The sequence below is a fragment of the Narcine bancroftii genome, chromosome 2 (genome assembly GCF_036971445.1).
Source record: "Narcine bancroftii isolate sNarBan1 chromosome 2, sNarBan1.hap1, whole genome shotgun sequence".
In the NCBI taxonomy this organism is placed as follows: Eukaryota; Metazoa; Chordata; class Chondrichthyes; order Torpediniformes; family Narcinidae; genus Narcine; species Narcine bancroftii.
The window spans coordinates 149,775,699-149,800,394 of record NC_091470.1 but is presented as its reverse complement, the minus strand read 5'-3'; the positions used below and the strand labels follow the sequence as shown (position 1 = coordinate 149,800,394).

The window sequence follows — 24,696 nt, the reverse complement described above, 5'->3', positions numbered from 1 at the left end:
CTTTAAGTAGCAAAGGCAAAGAAACAGAACCGACATTTCGGCCTTGAGCCCTTCATCAAGGTATGAGCAAAACACAGGCAGGCGCCTGAATAAAACATGGCGGGGGTGGAGCACAGGCCCAGGCAAGAGGTCATAGCTGGATATAGGTGGGAAGGCAGAAGACAAAAAAGTTGGGAAGTGATAGGTGGAGAAGATAACTCTCTGAAATGAGAGGGAAAAGGGCTGGGAGCTGAAGGAAAGGAGATAGAGACATAGAGAGAGAGACAGGGAAGGGCCTAACGTAAGCTGGAGAAATCGGTCAATGCCGTCTGGTTGAAGAGTGCCCAAACAGAATATTTGCTGTTGCTCCTCCAATCTACGGGTGGCTTCGGCTTGGTAGTGCATGTGACATGTTGGCGTGTGAGTGGGGCACAGAATTGAAATGGTTGGCACTACATTCAATACACAAAGGAAATGGAGAAATTCTGCAAACCATTCAATGTTCCTTATATAGCAAAAATTTGTCTGGAGCTGTGGGAAGTTGAAAGAGCAGGATAAAGCTTCTGTTGTAGATTGATACATTCTCTTGTCTCTGCAGTGAAAAATCCTTGTACTGATAAGAATGGTGGCTGTATGCACAAATGCCACAACCACCATGGAGTCACCAGGTGTGAGTGCCACCCAGGATATTCATTGGCCAGTGACAACAAGGCATGTGAAGGTAAATGGGTTTAAAATATCACCTTCACTTCATATTAACAATTGTGCTCCATCAGGGTTTCCTTGGCCATCTCTGCCACAATATGCTATGGACCCTAACCCTGGATAAACAAACACAGAGCCCACATGAAACCCAACAAATGATTTGGTTTATACTAGATTTTGCAGGCAGCACCTCCAAAACCTATAGCATCCCCTTGACATTATTGTTGCCCAAATACACTGTGTAAGCAAATTCACCAAAATAAACTGCAATTTAAGAAGATAGCTCAACAACACCTACTTGAGGGCAACAAGGAATGGGTAACAGATAAAGAACTTGGTGCAAAATTGAAGGAATCCACAGGTTAGTTGTGCTGTCATATTTAAATGCTTACCATTTGAAATCCCAGAAGAAAAAGCCAAAGACAAAGTCTTGTAAATTGGATCTGAGGGGCCTTAGATCCAATATTCCAAATCGTTGTCCTTGACTGTGCATAGTTGGGAAATTGTGATAATGGACACTGGATATTTGACAGTTTGGAGAATGTTCTCCCATCATTGTCTCTCCAGTGGGAATACCCTTCTACTGTTACAGAGACAATTTTGATCACAGCTTGTATTTAATGCTCTTTATGTCATAAAAAATGTTTCAAAATATTTCATAGGTGTCTAATCATGAGGAAACATAGAAAAGTACACATTGCAGTTAGAGGGGCAAATAGAATGGAATGTTTTAAAGATGGAGAAAGTATCAAGAACTGGGAAGGCTTGAAGAAATTCATAAAAACACACAGAAATGTCAGTCTCACAGAGTCCACAGGAGGAGGCCGCCGCCTTCCCCTGTTGCCTTTCCCTCAGCTGATGGAATGAAATAAATAGGAGAGATCTTAGAGTTGAGAATTAGAGTGTATACTTCACCTGAAAGTTGTAGAGATTGGGATGGTTAAAACTAGTGAAGGACTTGAAAAATGTGGAAATCTTAAAATCAAAATGTTGCTGGAATGGGGATCAGGCTAACTCGGTGGGTGGAGATAATGAGTGAGCCATTGCTACTTCATTGATAACTGGCAACTCTCCCCTCTTCATCTCTCACTTTCCTAGATATTGATGAATGTGCATTTGGAATGGCTGATTGTTCACATGGCTGCATCAACACTCGTGGATCGTTCTCCTGTGTTTGTAATGCAGGCTATGAGCTGGGTGCCGATGGGAAGCAGTGCTACCGTAAGTTAACCCCCTTCAAACCTTCCAACTAGAGCAGGTTTTGCTCATTATCCTGAGCCTCTCAGCAGGCTCTTAAAAGTGCCAGTGGCCTCCTGAATAAAATTCTGCCTCAGACAAGAGCTATCGTTAAGCAATGATCGTGTGGTAGTGTACAGAATGACCGTATGTACAAGAGGGGTAAAATACCTTAACAGAACCAGCCTCTGCCGATGCAGGAAAGATTAAGGTTCTGTAAATTTCAATATTTAAGAGTCTTTAAGCAGGTTGAAAAATAATGATGAGAACTCAGAAATGTACATTTTATTGAGGCCTGGATGGCCAAGCTTATGCTATTTCATCTAGCAGGCCTGGTAACTGGATCCTGCCAAGGTGAACAAATCCTTATTTTGTTTGCTTTAATAGACACACAGATCGAGATGGTAGCGAGTTTAATCCATGCTGTGCTTGGCCTTGGTTAGACAGTGACAGAAAAGATATTTGAAATCTGAAATAAAATCTTAAAATACAGGAAACACTTGGCAGGTCATGCAGTATCTGTTCCAGGTCTAGGACCTTAATATGGGGCAAGAGAAATAATTCACAATTCAGATCCTGGACTGAAACATTACTGTTTCTCCCATCACGGATACTGCCTGACGTGCTGAGTGTTTCCAACATTTTCTGCAATGTGTTTTATTTTATGGTATAGGGAACAGCAATGAAAGAAATATACCTAGCTCTTTCCCATAATGTACCTGCCTAGGAGGTGTTTTATTGGATAACATAGAGGGAGTTTTTCTCTGTATCTATCCCTTGGGAAGTATTTGATAGGATAGTGTAGTAAAGGTTTTATTTTTTAACTGTGCAGCGTTGTCCATCCTTTCAGGGTGCTTGATAGAAGGAGTTTTATAAAAATTGCCTGTATAACAGCTAAAGCCAAAATGCTTGAATTGACAGCAATTCTAGTTACGTATTTCATATGCTGTTCAGGGATATTTGTGCAAACTAAATGATAATGATTTTGTATTACAGCAGTGATTATGCTACCTAAGTGCTTTACAGAGTAAATTCATCTGGGATGTCCTGCGCTTGTCCTCAGGAGTTGTTTCTCCAATAAAGATAGGGCTGCAATATGCGAAAGTTGTATTTTTTCCAGTGTTTGGGAAGTTTTAAGCACAGATCCTACCTGCTTAGATTCAAAAGTAAAACTTCTGATCAAATGCCAATTGCTTTTGTGACCCGGTTCTCTCATATTTTCATCTTGATTATGCTGTTATCCCTGCATTTATACAGTACTCATTCAGGCAGCCAATCTTTTTGTTTAATTTATTTGTTCATGGGATGGAAATGTGCAATACTGTCTGTATGCTCCTGAACCAAGAAGGCAATTAAAAGGCAAACACAATGGTAGATCTGGAATCACAAATAGGCCAGATGAGGTAAGGGTGTTAGGTTTTCTCCCTTGAAGGAGTAGTGAAATAGATGGGTTTTTAACCACAGTTGTTTTGAAACTTCTTTTTCATTTCATGTCCAGCACCCTGATTAGTTTAGTCCAGCAGCTCAACTACTGGCCCTGTTGCACCACCAACTCTTTCCTGAGTGTTCTGTGGAAGCCCCAGATACAAAGTGCTGGAGCAGTAATGAAAATATCTGAACCATTCATTCACAGGAATTGAGATGGAGATCGTCAATGGTTGTGAATTAAACAATGGAGGATGCTCCCATCACTGCCTACACACAGCCATTGGACCTCAGTGCAGCTGCAACCAAGGCTTTCATTTGGACCTTGATCAGAAGACGTGTGTAGGTAGGAACAACTGAGTGAATGGGTTATTGTTGAGTTGCTGAAGATCCAAATCTTTTATGTAAATCAGCACCTCAAGGTTTCATTGACACAAGTCCACTAAATATAAAAGAGTAAAACAGTGTTATAAGCAGTTGAATATTTGGACTTGTAGTCTTGTGTCACGGAATTCATTGCTTTGTGACAGCACCGCACCTGTAATTCTCCCACATAGCAATGAATTTTGTGGCACGTGTTCATGTCAGTAAATTCTGATTCTGATCTAGTTTCATCTTGAATTCTTGAGTGGCTTTTTTGTGTAATTGCAAGTACATTCCAATTCTGAGACCAAATTTAGAGTGATTGTTTCTTTGTGATCATAATGAGTTTACTGTCAGGTCACTCGTCAAAGTGCTACAGGTACCATGTAACATGGTAGGGTGGTCGGCGACTAAACCAGCTCTCCTACCAGGGTGCGAAGGGTGATAACGAACTCTTGCCATGAAGCACAGAAAGAGCATCCCTTGCATCAAAACTTTGTCTGGCCATTCACTGCAACAGAACTTTCCCCCCCCCCCCCCCCCCCCCACCCCAGCTGTCTTGGACCTCACCATGCCGCTGGATCCAGGAAGGGATGTCAAGAAGGTGGGTCTGGACCTACGCACACATTGTTCCTTTCTGAGGAATGGGTTATCCACATATCAAACCCCACAAAACTGACTGAAAGGAACCATCGTCATCCTGTGGGATGGATAGCCAGATTCTTGATGCAGCTGAACAGGTTCATTAAAAAAAAATAGTACACTTAATTGAATTAAAAAGTCAACAAATAAAACAAAAGATGATAAATGTTCACAGTTACTCATGTAGAGAAAAAAATTGACTAAGCAAGAGTCAGATTGCTTGGACAATTATACCATTGTTTCTAGTGAGCATTAATGACAACAGCAATCCCTCCAGATTTTGGTCGTCAGATTTTCAGATAATAATTCTGCAAATCGTGCACATCACCACCACACCCTTTACCTACCTTCCACTCTATTCTTTGTTCTTCATTAATTCTATTTATCTTTCACAGGTAATACCTGGGCATTAGAAGTGATATAAATAATTGTGATAAGTTGTCTGGTAAATTTTTCTCCTGATAACCGAGGAGAAGACCAAACCTGTGCACGCAGCCCCGAAAGGCCTATTCTGTATTGAATTAAAAATTTTTTAAACATTTTAAATTTAGACATACAGGATGGTAACAGGCCCTTTTGGCCTACAAGCCCATGCTGTCCAGTTACATCCAATTGACCTACAACCCCGATATGGTTTTGGACACTGGGAGGAAACCTATGCAGACACGGGGAGAACGTACAAACTCCTTACAGGCAGCATGGGTTTTGAACCCCTGTCCAGGTGGCTGGCATTGTAAGTCATTGAGGTAACCACTACGCCTGCTGCTGCCCTGAGTAACTATGATGAAGGGATCACTTTGAATACAACACATTGGCTGACAATCATTGGGAACTAGAGTTGCCGTGGTTTCTAGTATATATCTTTCTCGAGGCTTAAGTATCATTGACAATACTGTCATTTATTGCCCAACCCTAATTACCCCAAGGATTGCAAGGTATTAGTCCATCTGTGGCTTGCTGGGCTCCTGTGGAGAAAAGTTGAGTGTTAAACTTGTTGCTGCAGATTTTCTATCATAGGTAGGCCAGACTGTTTATAAGACAAAGGAGTCCCATCAATTAGATTTTATAGCAACCCAGCACTCAATGATATCAGCATTTTATTTTCATATCACTTTCTTAAAATTGAATTCTCAATACCATTTCAGTAGCTTTTGAACTCATAAATCGTCTCTTGTACCATTCCCTTCATCACTCTAATGAGAACACAGGAAATAGAAGCAGCCCATATAACCCTATACAGCACAGAACAGGCCAGTTTGGCCCCACTAGTCCATGCCGGAACAAATCCCCACCCTCCAAGTCCCACTGACCAGCACCTGGTCCATACCCCTCCAATCCTCTCCCCTCCATGTAATTATCCAATCTTTCCTTAAATATAAATAACGTCCTTGCTTCAACCACCTCTGCCGGAAGCTTATTCCACATCCCAACCACCCTTTGCGTGAAGAAATTTCCCCTCATGTTCCCTTTATAATTTTCCCCCTGCAATCTCAAACCAAGCCCTTTGTGTTCAGTTCCGCCATTCTATGAGATCATGACTAATCTCTTAGCTCAGCACCAATCTCCAGCATTAACTCCATCCATATTAATTCCTTTAATATTTCATTATCTATTCTCTTAATGTGGCTCTAATGGCCTTGTTTGAAACCACCCCTTCCCATCTCCAGAAACATTGGGCTTAGAAAGTTCAGATACAGTGCAGTCCATGGTTAATAGTTACTTGCTATTGACTGCCAGTCACGAAGATGGAAATGCAGGACCATAATTGCCACTCATGGATTCACCACTGCAGTGGAAGCAAGGTGTACTTACTGATACAGGCCAGAGCATGGAGTAGGTGACACAGCTCAAAATAAAGTGTCATATTCGTAAATAGATAAAATTCATGTGGGAAAAATTCAGGTGACTGTTGGTTTTTGTGATTTCCTTGTTCAGCAATTAATAACCTTTTTAAATTTTGAGTTACACTGTAATGAAATAGGCCATTCCCAAAAGAAAATGTGGAAGATGTGACGAGGTTACACGTTCATGCAGTGGCTGAATTTGCAAAGCTGCATTCTAATATACCTATACGTTTTTCTGATAGATTCCAGCATACTGTAACAAGTCACCTGGAGTACCATTTCAGGCAAAATGAACTTTACTAGGTTTGGGCCAATAAAAACGAGTTAAGAGTGGTTGATTGAGAAATATCCTAGACTGATGATAAAATTTATTATCTGCTGCAGAGTTCCACATTTTTCCCTTCTCTTCCCATTGTGACTACATTGGAAGCAAAGCTGATAAAAATAATGATCTCAACATCCATATCCCATACCTCAATCAATATTAATTAATACCAATCATGTATTGGTATTAATATCTGCACCCATACTAGATTCTTTTACTGTCAAGTAATAAAACAAAAAATGTGATATTACACAATATTTCCTTTAGTCTACAAAGCAGACAAAGATTCACCATTACAGTCAAAGAAAGAGAAGAAGATGAGTCTCCCCACTCACTGAGTATTCATGGATTTGCCTCCAGCCTTCAATCCAAACCTTCAGGAACCTGAGCTCCAGATCCAAAATTCTGACATGACCAGGAAGCCCTCTTGCAACCCAGTTCTGATACCTCGTACCTCTTCAGCCAGTTTTGAGCCATTCTCCAACACTCCGCAGCCTGGTGTGAGTCTCTGGACCGCAGTCGGCAGCAGCCTGATTGAGTTCCTCTCCTCAAGTCACCAACAGCCCGCTATTAATATAACTGAAGTGAAACTATATCCTTATTCCTTTTGTTCCTGCAACAATCATATCTATCCCTGTACCATTAACTTACCAATATCAGCATCAATGGATATTTGCAGGAATACTGCAAAATAGCGGTTATGTTCCTACAATTGCAATTCAAAGGCTGGGCTAATGATTCCAAGACATAAATTCAAGTTCTTCCTTTGGAGTTTGCGAATTTTAATTTCATTAATTTTATAACTCTGGAATTCAAAACTAGCATAAGTAATTGCAAAAATAAACCAGTTTCCATTAGGAAAGCAAAATTTCTTCACCTCTCTTACACCACTGTTCTGTGTTCAAATTTTGAACATAATATTACGTCCTGGATACAGATGGAGAGGTGAAGAGTCGGCACAGCTATAGTGAGAGGGGGTTAGATGTTGACATTGGAAATGGGGATCATGGGCATTATAAAACATGAATTTGAAGAAGTTCAGAACAAGAACTGTCAGACATATCCATTTCAGATTGAATATAAATAGCAGTTTTAAATGCTAAACAAACTACTGACATTGTGGATAATTCAGTTTGCAGAGAGTTAATCAGAACTTGTGTTATACTTGCACAGATCTGGACGAGTGTGATGCTGGCGCTGACTGCTGTCAACAAGACTGTTTCAACAGCCCTGGAGGATACGAGTGTGGCTGCCAGGCTGGGTATCGGCTCAATCTGGATGGCTGTATGTGTGATGGTGAGGATTGACAGCCCAGATCCACGTACCGATACATTGTACAAAGCTGAAAAGTCCAGATGCTGGGAGTCTAAAACAAAAGCAGAAGATGCTGAAAATGCTAAGCAAGTCAGGCAGACTGAGAACAAAGAGAAACGGAGTTTCTGACTTGGGTAAAACATCCTTTGATCAAACTGAGGCAACATCATCCTGAGTTGGCTCAGTCCCCACTGGTGAAAGCACAGTTGTCCAGAAACTGAACATTACTAACTTAGTTCATTCATAATAGCCAGTAGACCTTATATTCAAGAGTCCACCATTGGGATGTTTAGTGACATGTGAGGCCTAAATCTTAGTGCCACTGAACAGGCCTGTGCAATCAAAACCTTTCCATGACCTACACCATTGTGGAGTGCACAAAAGAAGTTGAACAGGCCTGAAGTAATGACGGGGTCTTAACTGGTGGGGCTCAGAAATGGAGAAGTCAGGCTAGTAGATTGGCTGAGGTTTCAAGCTGATGGTTGGAAGGAATTAGACATGAATTAGACTGCTAGGCCATCTTAATGGAGCAATCATTAGGGTTTGAGTCACATTAGCATAATGTGGGTATGGTACAGGTAATGCCACAAATGAGTCTGGGACAGCATCAGTAATGAGGAGGAATGGTTTTATAATAATTCTTTTGGTAATGGTATGTGCCAGTAGTGATAATGTATTGATATGTGTTAGATTTGGCATAGATTTAGTTGATAATTTGGATATATTTTGAGGCCCAATAGGCTAAGTATTTACTTGTCTGAATGACATTATTGAACTAGATGAATGATTGATTCAATTGCTCACTGATCATCCAGCAGGCTTGGGCAGTTGACACTAAATATCAGCCTGGCCAGCAATGCCCATATCCCTTGGGATCAATATTTGGAGCAAGTGTGGCAGTGGGGGAGAAGTCATTGGACAGAAGGATGATTAGTAGTTGACAGAGGGATTACTAATCAGGATAGCAGGAAATCAATTCAGTTGATTGATGGGGGAATCATGTCAGTTGATTGATGAAGGGGGCGTTGAGTTAAATTGGCAGATTAGCATTGGCAGGGAGTTGGATCTGTTTGGGAAGTGTAGTCAGCTGTTTGGGCAAATACCATGAAAAGGGGGAGGGGTGGTATTTGTGGGCTCAAGAGAAAACCAGATAAAGTGCATTATATTCAGGGCATCTACCTGAGGCAGTTTCCCAGCAGCAAAAGCCCAGGCTGAGTGTCCCCTAATGAATGCAGTGATGACCTGATTCTGTGTGAGTGATTTGTTGGCAGTGCAGCAACTGGAGTTTTTGTGCTTCTCTTCTTTATTCTTACCTGTTAGTCATTAAAATAACCAACAAGAAGAATTCCTTGGATACCTTTTCATGGATTTGAAATTGTTACTTGCAAAGAAGAATCAAATGGGTTCACTAAGTAAAGCCCTGCCAACCAAGGCAGATTGGACTTTGCTGAGATCTGCTACTGAGTCAGACTGTTAATGTTGAGCACAGTTCAACGATTCTGAAGCGAGAGGGCAAAATGAAGACAGGACATTTTCTAAAAAAAACTTTGTAGTGGGATTATTTGTGAAATGGTTTAATGCTATGTTAATGAAATAGCAGTAACGATCTCTTGCCCTTAGCCTAAAACCAGTTCCAAACACAGGGACACGTGGAGCTAAAGACATTCATTGTTCTTGGAAGCAATAACTGGAAATTCTGCATTTAATTTAATTTGAAACAATGCCTTTGCTTTTCTACATCTCAGAGAAATACGTAAACCATAATACTCTTTGAATATTGTTTCAATGCTTCACAGAAAGTCTGGTTGTCAAACCTTCATCCCTCCTGGCAATGATTGAGATGTTCCCAGCCAGAATCACCTGCAAATATTGACCTCCAAAGATTCCACATCCCCCCCCCCCCAAGCACACCTTGATAGGTTCTCAGAATGCCAATAAATGATGCATATGTCTCTCCAACTCCTCGGATACAATGACACAATTCCAGGATCACTCTGCAATGTTGGGACGTACCCTGCAACATCTGCTGAAAACAGTTCAGGATGTTTAGTAATTACTGCATGTATTCCAATATTCTTTTACATTGCAGATTATTTCTTTCTAACTTGGTCGATGAGGTGCCTTTGAAATTGATAGAATGGCATTTGAATGCTTACCAGGAGTTTACCCATGTGTCTCTTTGCATTTTGTTCCAGATGTTAATGAATGTGCTGTGGAAAATGACATGTGTGAACACATCTGCCGGAACACAGCAGGATCCTTCCAGTGTCTATGCAACATTGGGTACAAGCTAGAGGAGGATCGGAAGACGTGCATTCGTATGTTTCTACCACATGTAGCAGTTTATAAACATTTAGTTTGACATTTTCGGAACTGTATACCTTCCACCTTGCAAAATGAGGGTCATCTCATTGTGCACTTGGCAGGGGGTGGGGGAAGGTTATACATGATAATAGTTATTAAAATAGTGCATTTGAGATATGTGCAGAACAATGAGTGGGTCTATCCAAGCCTGGCAAGGCCATGTAAACAGGTAACAAAAAAAGTTGTAAAATTTTCAGCAAAAAATTGCATAAAGATGCATTTTCGAATAGTATTTTATACAAACTGCACGTAAAGATATTGAATTTAATGTTTATGGAAAAGAGGAAGGGAGTAGAAGCATCAAGAAATTTAGTAAGTAAATTGTAGAATGTATGAGCTTGGGAACTGAAGGCAGAGCTATTAAAGGTGGACTAATTACTCCTAATAGTTTGCAGAGGCACAGATATTGGAATTGAGATTGATTCTATTTCTAGGACCCAAGTTTTAGTTGGCGACCAAGTGGTCCTGAAAGACATTAGGCAAAGATCTTCAGTAGGTTCAGTGGGAAAAGTGCCATATTGCTACAACAGGAGGAGTTTGTAATGCTGAATTAAGGGGAGCCACACAAAGCTGGAACCTGTCTGGGACACAAATGAAGACTTGGCTGGCAAGAGCTCATCTAAAAAAATAACTTCCCCAAGGAAATTAATTCAAATCCGTGAAAGATGGCACTTAGAGTCGATAGCTTAGCCGATGGGTTTCTGATATAGTTATGGGAGCAAGTTGGAGACCACCTTAGTCTTCTGTAAACTGCCCCATTGGCTCTCCCACTGTCTGAAATTTCTGTGTTGAGTGAACTTAAGTTTTAACTGAATCAACAGGGTAGCACAACCGTTAGCAGGTTGTCAGCAGAAAAACAATGGGTGAGATGGAGTCCAGGGTAAGTCCTATGAAGTTAGAGCAGTGAAGATGCTCTGGGCAAATCCATGACAAGGGGGATGCAAAATGGTCACTGGGGAAATCTAAACTGCAACAATAATCCCCTCCACTTGGAATAGGGAGTCTTACAATAATAAATCGTGGGCAGGCCCTCATTTACCAAGTTAACTGTGCCAACCTTCAGATTACCCTGGCATGGTGGTAGCAGTCAGAAGATTATGGGTTAAAGCCCTTCTCCATAGAGTTGAGCATATCATTTTAATTGGTTTTTTCAACGCAAAGCTGAAGGAACACCGCACTATTGGAGATGCAACACTTGTCTGATGAAGTCTTGTCGGCCTTCTCGAATGGAGGCGGCCAACCCCGTGGTGATGTTTAAAGAGTGGACACATTTTCATAAGTTTGATCATAAACAGTGATTCATCTGGGGTTGTTTTGCTGTTCACATTGTCTGCTGATTTTTCTTATTTAGCAGAGACTACAGTTGGAAAAGTGATTGATTGGTGCTTGGGCGGGCTGTGTGGATAATAAAAAGTGATTTTTTTCATTGCAAATTCTTCTTATTTAATTGCCACCAAGCCTGTGCATACTGTGCCCCATCGAAGGTCATACTAGTGATGGGAGATCATATTGCATTCAGATCTCTGAGTCAAGCAACCTCTTCCTTAACATAACTATTAAACAAGAGCTCAACCTATTATTTCCATATGTAATCCCTGTGGGATGTTTCTTTTTCTTATTACCCATGATTCTATTAACCTTGCTGTCCTCATCAGTTTTTAGCTTGTACCTCTGTTGTGATGGGTAAGTTTTATTCCTCTCTCAACATCAGTTGTTTTTGGCCCGAGCACTTGACTGGAGACCACAATGCTGTCGCCAACACAGCTTCGCCTGTTCCACTTTGTACTCCCTGTTCTGTCATTTCAGACCTGACAAGCATTAATGAAATCAACGCTTTATTTTTGCTTGACTGAAATGGTCCATCTTAAGTTGAGGCAAAGCCTTTGCCAAAGCAAAGCTGCCGAATAAGCAATACACACGGAAATGATACTCAGCCCAGCTGCTTCTCATGACAGCCCCTCAACAGTTTGTTACAATTAGGTGTTTTTAGAACTCCAAGCATTTAGGAAGCTGAAGCCCTATTATGATTCAAATAGCAAAGCAGGTATTTAAGGGCAGCAGAGAGAGAATTAATATTTAACCAGCAATTGAGGAGCAGTAATATGTTTCCATATTTGATTTGAAGATGTGTGTTTGTCGATCTCTCTCTGCTTATACTTAGAATGGAATTTCCACACACCAAACTAACCAAAAACAACATCATTCACGTGCCCTGCATTGCATTGATTTGTCAGGGATTGATATTGGGAGATAGCCAAACCTCTTATGAGGTGGAACCAGAACTTTTAAAAAATATTTTCATTCAGAGTGGAAACCCTTAAAATTCAGCTGAATAGGTTAATTACTTTCAGTGTAACGTGGCAGTTTGTTCTATTTCAGCATATTGAATTTGGAAATGCACTAAGGTTGCATGTTCTTGTGTTCATGTTGAAGGAGACACTTAGCTGGTTTTTAATATTGATTTTTAATGTGGTCCAGTTACTGGTATTTGGCTCAGTCATCCTTTCCATCCTGGCTGTAAAGTTGGCAATCTATGGGATTGATCCTTCCTTCAAGGCCTTCAAGTTTTTCTTAGATAGATCAGTGATTGAGGTAATCACTCAATTTCAGATGGGATTGCATAAGATTAGCAAGAGAGCACCCAGTGCAAAATCAACACCGGTCCGATCGCCTTGGATCCTGCTGGGACCATTCCTGCTCCCCACAAGTTGTGAGGTCTGCACCCAGGCCCTTGGAAATATTTTTCTCATCATTCCTGGCACCCAACACACAAATGACATTGTGAAGAAAGCAAGTCAGTGCCTCTAGTTCCTCAGGAGTTTGCAGAGGTTTGGCATGACATCAGAAACTCTGGCAAATTTCTACAGATGGGTGGTGGAACGTGTGCGGACGGGCTTCATCACAGGTATGGGGACACCGATGCCCCTGAGCAAAAACCCTGGAAAAGGTCATGGACATAACCCAGGACATCACATGTGGAACCCTCCCCACCAATTAGAACATCTACAGGGAATGCTGTCATCAAGGAGCAGCAGCAATCATCAAGGATCAACACCACCACATGCTCTATTCTCGCTGCTACCATCAGGAAAGAGATATAGGTGCCACAAGATTTGCACCACCAGATTCAGGAACAGCTGCTACCCCTCTAACACCAGACTCCTCAACAAAAAATTCAATCAGGAGTTTATTTAAGGACTTTTGCACTTTTTGCACTTTATTGGAACTTTGAACCAAAGGGGCAACACATTGCCCCAAGTTCCTTCAAAAGGTAAATCTGGCTTATGTTCAAATGGGTCTTGAGGAGTGTACCACTAATAATATAATAGTCTTGATTAGGACATTCGCATTCAAATTCCTGGGAAGAAAAGTTTAATTAGTTTATGTAGTGGTGGGTGAATATTTGGAAGAGGAACGATAATACATTCAAATAGTGACAACACTTTCAAAAAGGAACCATTTTTATGTTTGATGTGATGTGTTTTGGTTGTATGTACAGTGTATAAAATTCTTCTAACTCTGGGCCTGAGTTTGTAATGGCTTCTCCCATGTGTAAATAATTAATTATATTTGAATTAATGTTCTAATGTAATTTTCACTTTTCACCAATGGGGTCTTTACCTTCCATTGAATGCTGTTGCCACAGAATCACTTGGTTGATCGGGTTGGAGACTGATGAGTGGCCTGTTGAAGAATATAAAAATTATGGATTGGGTAGATAGAGTATTTTTTCCATAGTGGAAAGGTTAGATTCTTAAGGGCATAGGTTAAAGGTGAGGGGGGAGGGGAGTTTAAAGGAGATTTTCAGGACCAATTCCTTTTACATAGTGCCTGAATAGGCTACAAGGTGGTGGTTGAAGCAGTGTTTAAGAGACATTTAGATAGATTTGCATGGAGAAGCAGGGAATGGATGGACCATGTTCAGGAAGAAGAAATGAGTATAGATGGGTGTCATGGTTAACACAGGCATGGAGGCCCAAAGGACCTGTTGCTCTTCTGTACTGTGCTTTGTTCTTTTGGATGCCTTCAAAAGTGTCGTTTGCCTTCACAAGATTATGCGAGCTGATTGTGAATACAACAAAATGAATTTCAAATGAAATTAATGTATGCTTTCTGGCCAAATGAGCGATTTACAAGGTGTCCTTGAAATACACCACTCTGTTGTGAACAACTATTCCTCAATTTACAAAAATGTTTCTTTGAGAGAAATTTCTTAGATTGAGAAGGCTGGATGAAGGACACTATTAATTTCACTAACAAATAGTTGTGTAAATTGATGAGACATGCTGATTCCATTATAGCAAAATTAAATCTAGAAGTGCCTGCAGTTTGATTCTTCCTTCTGTTCCAGCCCTTGATGACCCAGTGGAGGCTCTGACTGGCCGGGCAGATAATGCAGGGTTCTTTCCTGAGGTCACCTTCTACAATGGAGAGGAATTAACCCAATTGTTCGATGAGGAGGAGGACGATGTTGGGGAGGGAGAGGCACGAGGGGAATTCACTCTATCACACAGCTTTGGTAAGGGCATCATCAAGGAGATGAATTCTTTGTGACTTCCTTCTGAACTCACACTTCTCTATGATGGAGGGGATGATTGAGATGGATTCTTATCTGAAACAGTATAAATTGGTTAATTAGATTGCCCACTAAGCTGGTTTGTACACATGATTTTATTCTGCAGATTGTGTTACTGGTTACAAGAAAGATATCAATAAGGTTGAAAGAGATCAGAGAAGATTTACTAGTATGTTGCTGGGACTTGAAGAATTAAAGGTTAAATAGATTTAGACTTTATTCCTTGGAGCATAGAAGAATGAGGGGAGACTTAATAGAGATTTACAAAATTATGATGGGGATAGATAGACTAAATGTAAGTAAGCTTTTTCCACTGAGAATAGGTGAGATACAAGCCAGAGAACATGGGTTAAGGGTGAAAGGGAAGAAATTTAGAAGGAAAGAGCTGCCAGCTGAAGTAGTGCATGCAGGCTCAACATTTAAGATTAATTTGGACAGCTACATGGACGGGAGGGGTACGGAGGGTATGGACTGGGTGCAGGTCAACGGGAAGAGGCAGAATAATAATTTGGCACAGACTAGATAGGCTGAAGGTCCTGTTTCTGTGCTGTAATGTTCTATGGAAATAATGTAAAGAAGGAATTAGATATTAATGAGATGATTTTGCTGGAGTTGACATACTAGTTGACTGGTTTCAAAGGGTACATTAATGTGTATTGAAACATAGACAGCTAGCTGTGGATTTGTTTTGAAGGCGTGGAGACATTGTCGCATGGATTTTGCAGGGATAGAGAGAGATGATATGGAGAATTCTAGAAGGGATTGGAAGGTGACAATAATTATGCAGGCAGGTTGGTGTACAAAATAGTTTGCAGGAGTCAGTGATTTGGATGTTGTGGGCTGGGGGTTCTTCGAAGGGTTTATATTTTTATTACTATCTGAATTTTGTTTGCAGTGTGCTGGGATGGTACCTTTGGGAATGATTGCAGCTTGACCTGTGAGGACTGTCAGAATGGTGGCATTTGCAACAACGCTCAAGATGGATGTGTTTGCTCAGAAGGGTGGACTGGGATTCTGTGTAACCAGAGTAAGTAGATCTCATACTCTCACATATGTTGGATCAAGCTCTGGCCTTCAGTTTATAACTTTAGATGCAGGAGATGAACATGTTCTCTGCAACTCCCTTGGTAAAACTTTGAATTCAGAGTATCCTTAAGTGAGAGGTGCTGTTGTTGTGCCGTAGTCCTGTTGGAAAAGGACACTCTTACACAGGGAGAACCCTGGTCTGATCAAACCAGACATCCTTTAGATCTCCATGGGTTACATCAAAGGAGTGAGTTAGGGCCCAATTAGTTCATTCTTCTTAGCATAATTGAAGGAATCGTAGGCCATCGCAAATCCCATTGTTTTGCAACTATGAAGTTGTGTCCTGAAGCCAAAAATGAATGCAGCACTCGATGTCGTTCTGTACTTTTGTTTGCCAATATTTCCCTGATTTTTGTTTTTGGGATTTTTAGTTTACTTTAGTTTAGCTGGAGGACATCAACAACCATCTACTTGTGTTGGAGCAAGCAGTTTATAAACCTTCCTGACTTCGTGGGTCCTGAGTTGATTTATAGCATCTCTGAGACTCCTCTTTGAGATGAACTAACCTCAGCAAATCCAAAAATTGGATTTTGGATCCTCCATGTCTGGTGGCTCTAGATCTCAGCACTGCAAGGGTAATTTAAAACAAAACAAAACTAAACCATTTAATTAAATAAAAAGCCTGCACAGCTTTGAAAAGTTAAATTGAGCAGCAGTTGGTTTGAACAGGCAAGATGAGGAATGCTGTTTACAAGGGGCTCAGCAAGATATTACTTTGCTGTGGAGATGTTGCATGCCTAGGAGAATTTACTTCACCGCAAACTCACGACAGGCACATTCCAGAGCTGATTGCTGCATATTAAATGTTATTTAATTGAAAGAACAAAATATTACCATTATCATGGTGTACGGGAACTATTCATGAAGACTAGAAATAGTAATTTGATCTACTATTCTTTGTGGAAATATACAAATTGATAGATGTAATAACCAAATTACTTCCTTGATGGATTTTTAGGAATAGAGGGAGAGAAAGAGAGATTATTGCCATGCACATAAATGCAATGTACATATGCACCAACATTTGTACGGTCTCATTCCTAATCTCCTTAATTTCCCTCCCTCACATATCCATCAAGTCCTTTTTACCATCTACTTACATTCAGTTGCAAATTTACAATAGCCAATTAATTTGTATCAGTTCTGACAATTTATTAGTGTTCATTGATGAGCCTGAGCTTTTTGTTTATCTCCCAGATTGCTAGTTAATAACTTTCCATGTGTTCCGTTCTTTCTTTTCACTTCTGAGATTTCTAACAAGTATTTAAAGTAATGGTCACCCAACACAGCCCCTTCCACTCCTCTCTTACTCTATAACTGAAAATGGTCTTGTTTTCTCACTGTTCCAATTCCGTGAAGTGTCCTTAATCTGAAACAGTGATTCTCTTCTGCTCCCCATGGATGATGCTTGCCTCACTGAATACTTCCAGAATTTTCTTTTTTTTGTTATTGATGATGCTTGAGAAGCATTCATTTGAGATGTAAAATCCTCTGTGACGTACTGAGGTCCTGAGATAGCAATATAAATTTCTTTAATATGAAAGTAGTGTGCAGCTGGTAGTGAACTGATCCTCCCTGACCTTTAGAGATGAGAGTATCAGAAACAAACTAATGCTACAGTACAAAGAATATTTTTAACATGTCTCTGTCACACTTACTATTGTCAATGTAACATGATAAAATGACAATAACAGGAATAACTGAGTCCAGCTGTGTATATTGCATTATTATCACTTTGACTTCTCTTTTGGTTTGCAGCTTGTCCAGAAGGAACATTTGGACAAAACTGCAGCTTTGTATGCAAGTGCAAGAACGGTGCGACATGCGATCCATTGACAGGGAGGTGCCGTTGCCCTCCGGGGGTCAGTGGTGAGATGTGCCAGGATGGTAAGTTGTTGCTGATACGTTATTCCCTGATGATCACACAGTCAGGCAGTAAAATCACAACTTTTTTTTAGTGTAGAGCAGCATACCTTTTGGGATTCATTCAGAGTTGGTTTGAACAGGCAAGACGAGGAATTGGGGTAGGAATTATGAGAGGATGCGTATTCACAAGGCTACCTGCTGCAAATTGTCTGCTTCCAGTTTACGAGCTCCTTGTAATGTTTCAGGAGGCAGAAATCGAAAAATATGGAATTGGAAGTATAATTCATTTTAAAATCATATAACCATAGAACATTACTGTACAAACAGGCCCTTCAGCCCTTCTAGTCTGTGCCGAACTATTATTCTGCCTAATCCATCCATGTACCTGTCTAAATTTTTCTTAAATGTTAAAATTGAACCCGCATTCATCACTTCAGCTGCTCGTTCCATACTCCTTCTACTCACTGTGTGAAGCAGTTCTGCTTAATGTTCCCCATAAATGTCTTTCCTTTCACACTTAAACCATGTCCTCTAGTTTGTATCTCACCTAATCTTAATGGGAAAAAAAACTAAAAGGCATGATTTTAAATGAAAGGAGATTAGTAGGGCTTGATCTAATTAACGGAAACTGCAGGTTCCAAAGTATTGGGCCATTTCTGCAATCTTTTGTCTTGGGCCATCAGTACTCGCTGCTTCCCACACCAAGTCCCACTGTTGTGGATGCTCATTCTGCAGAGAAGGAGACAAACAATAATGGTAATAAGAGATGGGAGTGCCCAGGGTACAGGCCCAGATCGGCAAAAGGTGAATTGTTTTGTGTGCCTGTGGAGACTCGGGGAAATAAACGTACCCCACCATTGGGGCGTGCTCTTGCAGTGAAGCTTGTCAGTTTATGAAGGAATGCCTGCTCACCCTGTTATTCACCCACCCCCCAAAGAGGTTCTTGCTGCTCACCATAATTTCTCAGCTGTTCTCTGCATGCTTGATCTGGAGTACATGGAAGTTCCCAGAATTTGCTTTAAGTTATGGGATTGACCATCTTTTCCTTTAGGCTGCCCCAAGGGATTCTATGGAAAAGTCTGCAACAAGAAATGCCACTGTGCCAACAACGGGCGCTGCCACCGAATCTACGGCGCCTGTCTGTGCGATCCTGGGCTCTATGGCCGCTTTTGCCACCTCCGTAAGTCAAGAGAGTTTGTTCCTGCTGTTTGTTCATCAGGAATTTAAAAAATGCAAGGTTTCACTGAGGCTGTTGAGTCCCAAGACAGAGGCCAGATCCTGGTTGATCTACCTTTACCCATTCTAACCTCTGGGCAAGCTCAAATGCACAAGAATTCTCACATTTACTCAAACACACATAAGCACAGGGATGTGAGCAATAACATAAAGACCATGTTATCCCACCCCCAAGCACCACCATAATGTAGGGCTCCTGGGTATTTTCCAACTGAACTCCATTCATGATCAGCCTTCCTGATGATAAGAAATAAAAAGTCAGGTTCCTCACATTGAATGGTACCAAATAATAATTGCGAAACCTGCGTTCTTTACTAGGTGTTAATGTCAATACTCTGTAATTGCCAGAAATGGATGGAAAGACTGCAAAACCTTAACTTCTTACATCTTACAGCTTAATATTAAACAAAGTAACAGTGCAAGGCCTTCAGGGCTTACATTCGGTTGTGAATCACTTTTTTGGCACCTGGTGAGTTTCCATCCTCATAAAATGGGCTATGGATGAAGGGATGTTGGCTGGCCTTAAATCAAAGGATATAATTCTTCCTACGTTTTGCTGCGGGTGGCTTTAGTCAGGTGTATGTGATTGCTAGCTGCTATGGAAATGTTACAGATCATACCACAACTCACAAGAGACCACAAAGAGAGACCAATGAACCAAAGATATTGGTTAATTGTGCCTTATATGAAATATAATGGATGAATAATATCAGGATATAAAGTTTGTACATTGCATTAGCAAAGTTAATTGGAATATTTGCTTGTCAATGGCACTCTTCAAACTCAGAGAACTTCTGTGTCTTCTTACAGTGAAATGCTTTTCCTGGCAAGGTTATACTCTGGGAAAAATGGAAGCAAGGATAGGCAATCAAAATACCAGAGACAATTGTTATTTACTGAGCCATTTATCCAATCTAATCTTTCATCTGAAAGATGTTACTTTCACCCTTGTTGCATTGGGAATTTGCTCATGTTCCCCCAACACTAATAGTGTTCTACTGCATGGAAACAAGACCTTTGACCTAGCTTGTCCAGACCAACCAAGCTAGAAACATTTGCCTGCCTTCAGCCCATATCCCTCTAAATCTCTCCTATCCATTTACCTATCAAAATGTCTTTTGAATGTTACAATTATCTCCGCTTCTACTGAATTCGCTGACAGTTCATTCCATATACCCACTTCCTTCAGTATGAAGAAGGTGCCCTCAGGACCCTTTTAAATTATTCCCATCTCATCTTAAATCTATGCCCTCTGGTTTCAGATCACCTTACTTTGGGGAACGGCTATGACTATTTATCTTATCTGTGCCCCTCATGATTTTACAAACCTCTATGAGATTCCCTCTTAGCCTCCTACACTCCAGAAGGAAAGTCCCAGCCTAGCCAGCTTGTAATTGAAGCCCCCTTGGTCCTGTCAGCAGTCTTGTGCATCTTTTTTTGTTCCCATTCAAGCTTAATGATATCTTCCCTATACCTTGGTCACCAAACAAGTGCATAATACTCCAAGCATGGTCTCACCAGCATCCTGTAAAGTTGTAACCTGATATCTCTGTTCCTGAACTCAATGCCCTGACCAATGAAGACAAACATGTTAAATGCCTCTTCCCCACCCTATCTACCTGCATCACCACTTCCATGGAACTATGTACCTAAATCCCGTCTCTTTGTTCTACAAGACACCACAGGGCCCTACATTTTATTGTCTAAGTCTTGCTGTGATGCGACCCACCAAAGTGTGGTATCTTGCACTTGTCGAAGTTAAATTTGATCCGTCAATTCCTTGGCCCACTTTCCCAATTCAGCTAGATCCTGTTGTAATTTTAGATAACTTTCTCCACTATACCATCAGTTTTGGTGTCATCTACAAACTTTCTTACTACATTGTCATCGTCAGCAATATTGATGACAGATAACAGTTGTCCCTGTGTCACACCAATGGTCATAAGCCTGCAAACTGAGTAACAATCTTCCTCTACCACTCTCTGTTTCTTAACATCAAGCCATTTATGTATCCAGTTGCCCAGCTGTCCCTGGATCTCATGTAATCTAATCTTTCAGGACCATCTCAAAGGCCTTTCATTCAATTACCTTTTTTAATCATAAAAATTGTGTTAGGAGTCACATCTCTGAAAGAGATTTGGAAAGAGGTATTGGTGCCACAAGACTCGCACCACCAGGTTCATGTACAGCTGCTACCCCGCCACCATCAGATTCCTCAATAACAAACTCAATCAGGGACTCTTTTAAGGACTTTCACTTTTGCTCTTTATTGATTTTCACTCTTCTCTCTGTACTGCACAGTTTGTTTTCTTACATGTGCACATGATTTTTTTTACTTGACCAACAATTGGAAATTCTGCCTCACCTGCAGATAGAAGAATCTCAGGGTTGTGTGTAATGTTATGTAACATAAATAAATAAATAAATCTGAAGTCTTCGCCTGACTGGGCAAGCATAGGAAGCCCCTTCTTTGAAGGTTATCAGAGAATGTGGTGAGTTTTCAACCACAGTCTGACAACTTCTATGGCTATTTTCCAGGGCCAGAATTGTGGCTGTAACATTCTCCATCTTAGTTTTTGATTCAAATCAAAACCTGCTGTGATTTAAGAGGCTTGTTTTAGCACAAGGTCTTCCTGAAGAACAGATGATCCACATTAACCCTTCTCTTCACTCCTTTTCAGCTTGTCCAAAATGGACTCACGGAACTGGCTGCTCGCATCAGTGTCGTTGTGAACAGCGCAACACCCTAGAATGCAACCGCAAAGACGGAGGCTGTACCTGCAGGCCTGGCTACCATGGAATCTCCTGTCAAAATGGTGAGGGCCAAACTACTGGGTATATTAGTTAGGAATGTGAGGAGTGATCAAGCTCCTGGTGAATTAAGGAATATTGTTGTTGGAGTTCAAAAGGAATGTGGACAAGCATTCGAGAATCCACCAGTTGACAAGCTTAATAGACTGCACATTTAAAACTTGATTGATCTAGCAATGAGTTGGTACTGACATGATGGGCTAACTGTCCTGTATCCAGTTCTAATAGGTGTTACAATTTGACCTTTGGATTGATTTCCCTCCGAGCTAAATATCTTTCCTATATCTACCCAATCAAACTCTTCTCTATTGAAGTTCTTAACCATCTCTATTTAACTTCTCAAACTCAATGAAACCAATCCAAATTGAGATCCTTAACAGCTGCTGTCCTTCATTTTATTTTATAGGTCTATGAAAATGATTGATATACATTTTAATGAAGCAGACTCTATTAAAACCAGAAAATAGCAGTAGCCATTATGCAAAATGGTTACATCTCACTTTTTAAAAAATAATTTTAGTGAAGATTGGATGTTAGCCAAGAAAATCTTGTAAAAGTCATCCAGTCATTTTAGGCTGAAAACTTGAGATTGTGTAGTTACCTTGGACATATTACTGCCTCATCCCAGTTATTGCTTTCCTCTTGTCTATAGTTTGTGATCCTGGTTTTTATGGATCTGGATGCCACAGCAAGTGTAACTGCTCAACAGGTGTTTCCTGTGACCATGTAACTGGTGAATGCAAGATACTGTGTCCGAAAGGATATCACGGAAAAAACTGTAATCAAGGTACACCTTAAAGCTCAATTCTTCTTGGAAACTTGAAAAACAAAGGTGCATGCTTGAAAAGAATGATATAGAAAAGGTGGACTATGTAAGCTCATTGTTATCCAATTAGTGTCTTCCCTTAGTCTTTCACATGGAAATTGTGAAAGTAGGAGCTTCTGGGACAGAATGGTTTGTAGCTAAGAGGAAGAAAAGATTGAAGAGGTTGTAAATGTTGCATTGATGGAATTGGACGCATGAAAGTTTGTCACAAAAACATTTTTTTCACTCATCTGGCTTTCTGCTGAATGAGACAACCACATAAAACAATCCATAATTTAGAACCCAAGTTTTCTTTTATAAAGGGGATGATAGGAGAATAGGTTGTAACTATGTTTCTTACGCCATTCCCTTTTGGGCTTTCACTCGATGTTCCAGGTTGAGTAGAAACTTCCCCAATTTTTGTTCTCTGCTGCCTTGGTTTCTTAATACTTGGTTTGTCCATTTTTTTGGGTGAAAATATTCTTAATTTTAAGATTTTAACCGTCTTTTTGATTCTTCACGGAGAGCTCGATGAAAAGTCCTTTGCTTGGCCACGCCCCCTCGTAGAAATACATTCTCAAGAAAGGGCGCCTGACCTGCTAAGTTCCTCCAGAAGCTCATCATTACCTAAAGAAAAGCATTTTCCCAGCTCCTACACTCTTATGATGTAGGAAATGCAGTAGTTATTTGTACACAGCAAACCCACAGCAGTGAGACAATGAGCAGTTAATCAGTTTTAGTTGACAGAGAATGGTTTGCAAAGGGCACTTATGGGCATTCCATTGCCTCTCATCAAGTTATGCCGGTGTCTTTTATATTTACCTAAGAGGGCATAAAGGGCCTCAGTTAAGCATATCATCCAAAAAGCAGCATCTTTGGAATTTCCATCTAATATTATATCGTTCCAAGAGTTTTGTTGGTTAATTTCATTTAAGATTCAGATCTGTGGTTTGCAACGTGTTTTCCTTCAGACTATGATCCATGTACTGCAGAACAATAGATTGTGTGGTTTGTAGTGAACTGATGAATCAACCTGAACAATACATGCAAACAGAATACTGGCATATGCATAAATCCTAACCCATTCATCAGCTGGCATTGCACTGTCTTCAAGTTACTGGACTTGAATCTTGAACTTCACAGCTGAGGCAAGAACACTACAACTGATGCACAGATGCCACTGCTCTTCATGGAGCACTTTGATAATTTGGAGCCTAGGGCCAGAGAGAATGAGGCCTTCAGCACTGTGGTGTCACCTCTGACACATGTTAATGATGGGAATTGGTAAACTACTCGTACGCTCCCATTGCAACCAGAAAAATTCTTAGCCTTTTTATTTCAGAGAGAACTTTTCTCAGAACTAACCCATGGCTGACAGTGATCAGAACTGACAGTGGCCACTGATATCCCAAATGCTGGAGTCTTTGCCTCAACAGATGAAACTTCATGCAGTACCCTTTGTAGCAAGAGTTCAATAACTAGAGAATTTGTGGTTCTTTCATGAGAAGATTAAATGTAACTATGATGTAATATTATTGTTAGATTCCCATGGGCTGCATATTAGACATATTGGAATCATTTACAGCAAAGCCAATTCAGTGCACTGACAGTACTGTGAGGGGATAACTCATAAAAATAAATAACAGCTTAATACAGAGAGATATCACCTTCCCCACAGTCACTCCAACCCAGCTATCAGTCAGAACCAACCTGATAAGATCGGTGTTTTTAACACCATATCTAGAAATGCCTTGAACACATGAGTTGCAAAGTTGGAATAGTGCTTGGAAAACCTTGAAGGAAGCAAAAGAAACAGACAGAGGACAAATTCATATTTCTGCACCGAAATGTCAGACTACATTAAATGTTCAGGTACAAGATTTGAGTTCAGACTTTCTAACTCAGAAGTGCCTGAGCTTGCCATTCAGTTACTGTATTTCTAAAAGGTGAGGTAATCTGGAAGATCAAGGGGTAGAGACTTTGTTGCAAGATAAGGAATATTGATGTCATACTACATGGGAGAATGGGGGCAAGTGGCCCTCTGAGTCATCTGCACATCAAACGGTGTGATAATATGACATCTCTCTGCATATAAATGAGGCATAACAGCATTCTGGCT

General features: G+C 40.6%; 1 protein-coding gene across 4 annotated transcripts in view; it reads left to right on the top strand.

Moving 5' to 3' along the window:
• The window catches only part of LOC138754360 (multiple epidermal growth factor-like domains protein 6), a 294,761-nt gene that overhangs the window by 214,765 nt on the left and 55,300 nt on the right, over positions 1-24,696 (top strand). For all 4 annotated transcript variants that reach the window (XM_069918534.1, XM_069918531.1, XM_069918533.1 and 1 more), the window contains 11 exons: positions 578-700; positions 1,783-1,905; positions 3,554-3,691; positions 7,693-7,815; positions 10,029-10,151; positions 14,549-14,716; positions 15,669-15,800; positions 17,618-17,746; positions 18,777-18,905; positions 21,643-21,777; positions 22,425-22,559. In XM_069918534.1, the coding sequence (XP_069774635.1) occupies positions 578-700; positions 1,783-1,905; positions 3,554-3,691; positions 7,693-7,815; positions 10,029-10,151; positions 14,549-14,716; positions 15,669-15,800; positions 17,618-17,746; positions 18,777-18,905; positions 21,643-21,777; positions 22,425-22,559 (1,458 nt within the window). The remainder of the gene's footprint in view (positions 1-577; positions 701-1,782; positions 1,906-3,553; positions 3,692-7,692; positions 7,816-10,028; positions 10,152-14,548; positions 14,717-15,668; positions 15,801-17,617; positions 17,747-18,776; positions 18,906-21,642; positions 21,778-22,424; positions 22,560-24,696) is intronic.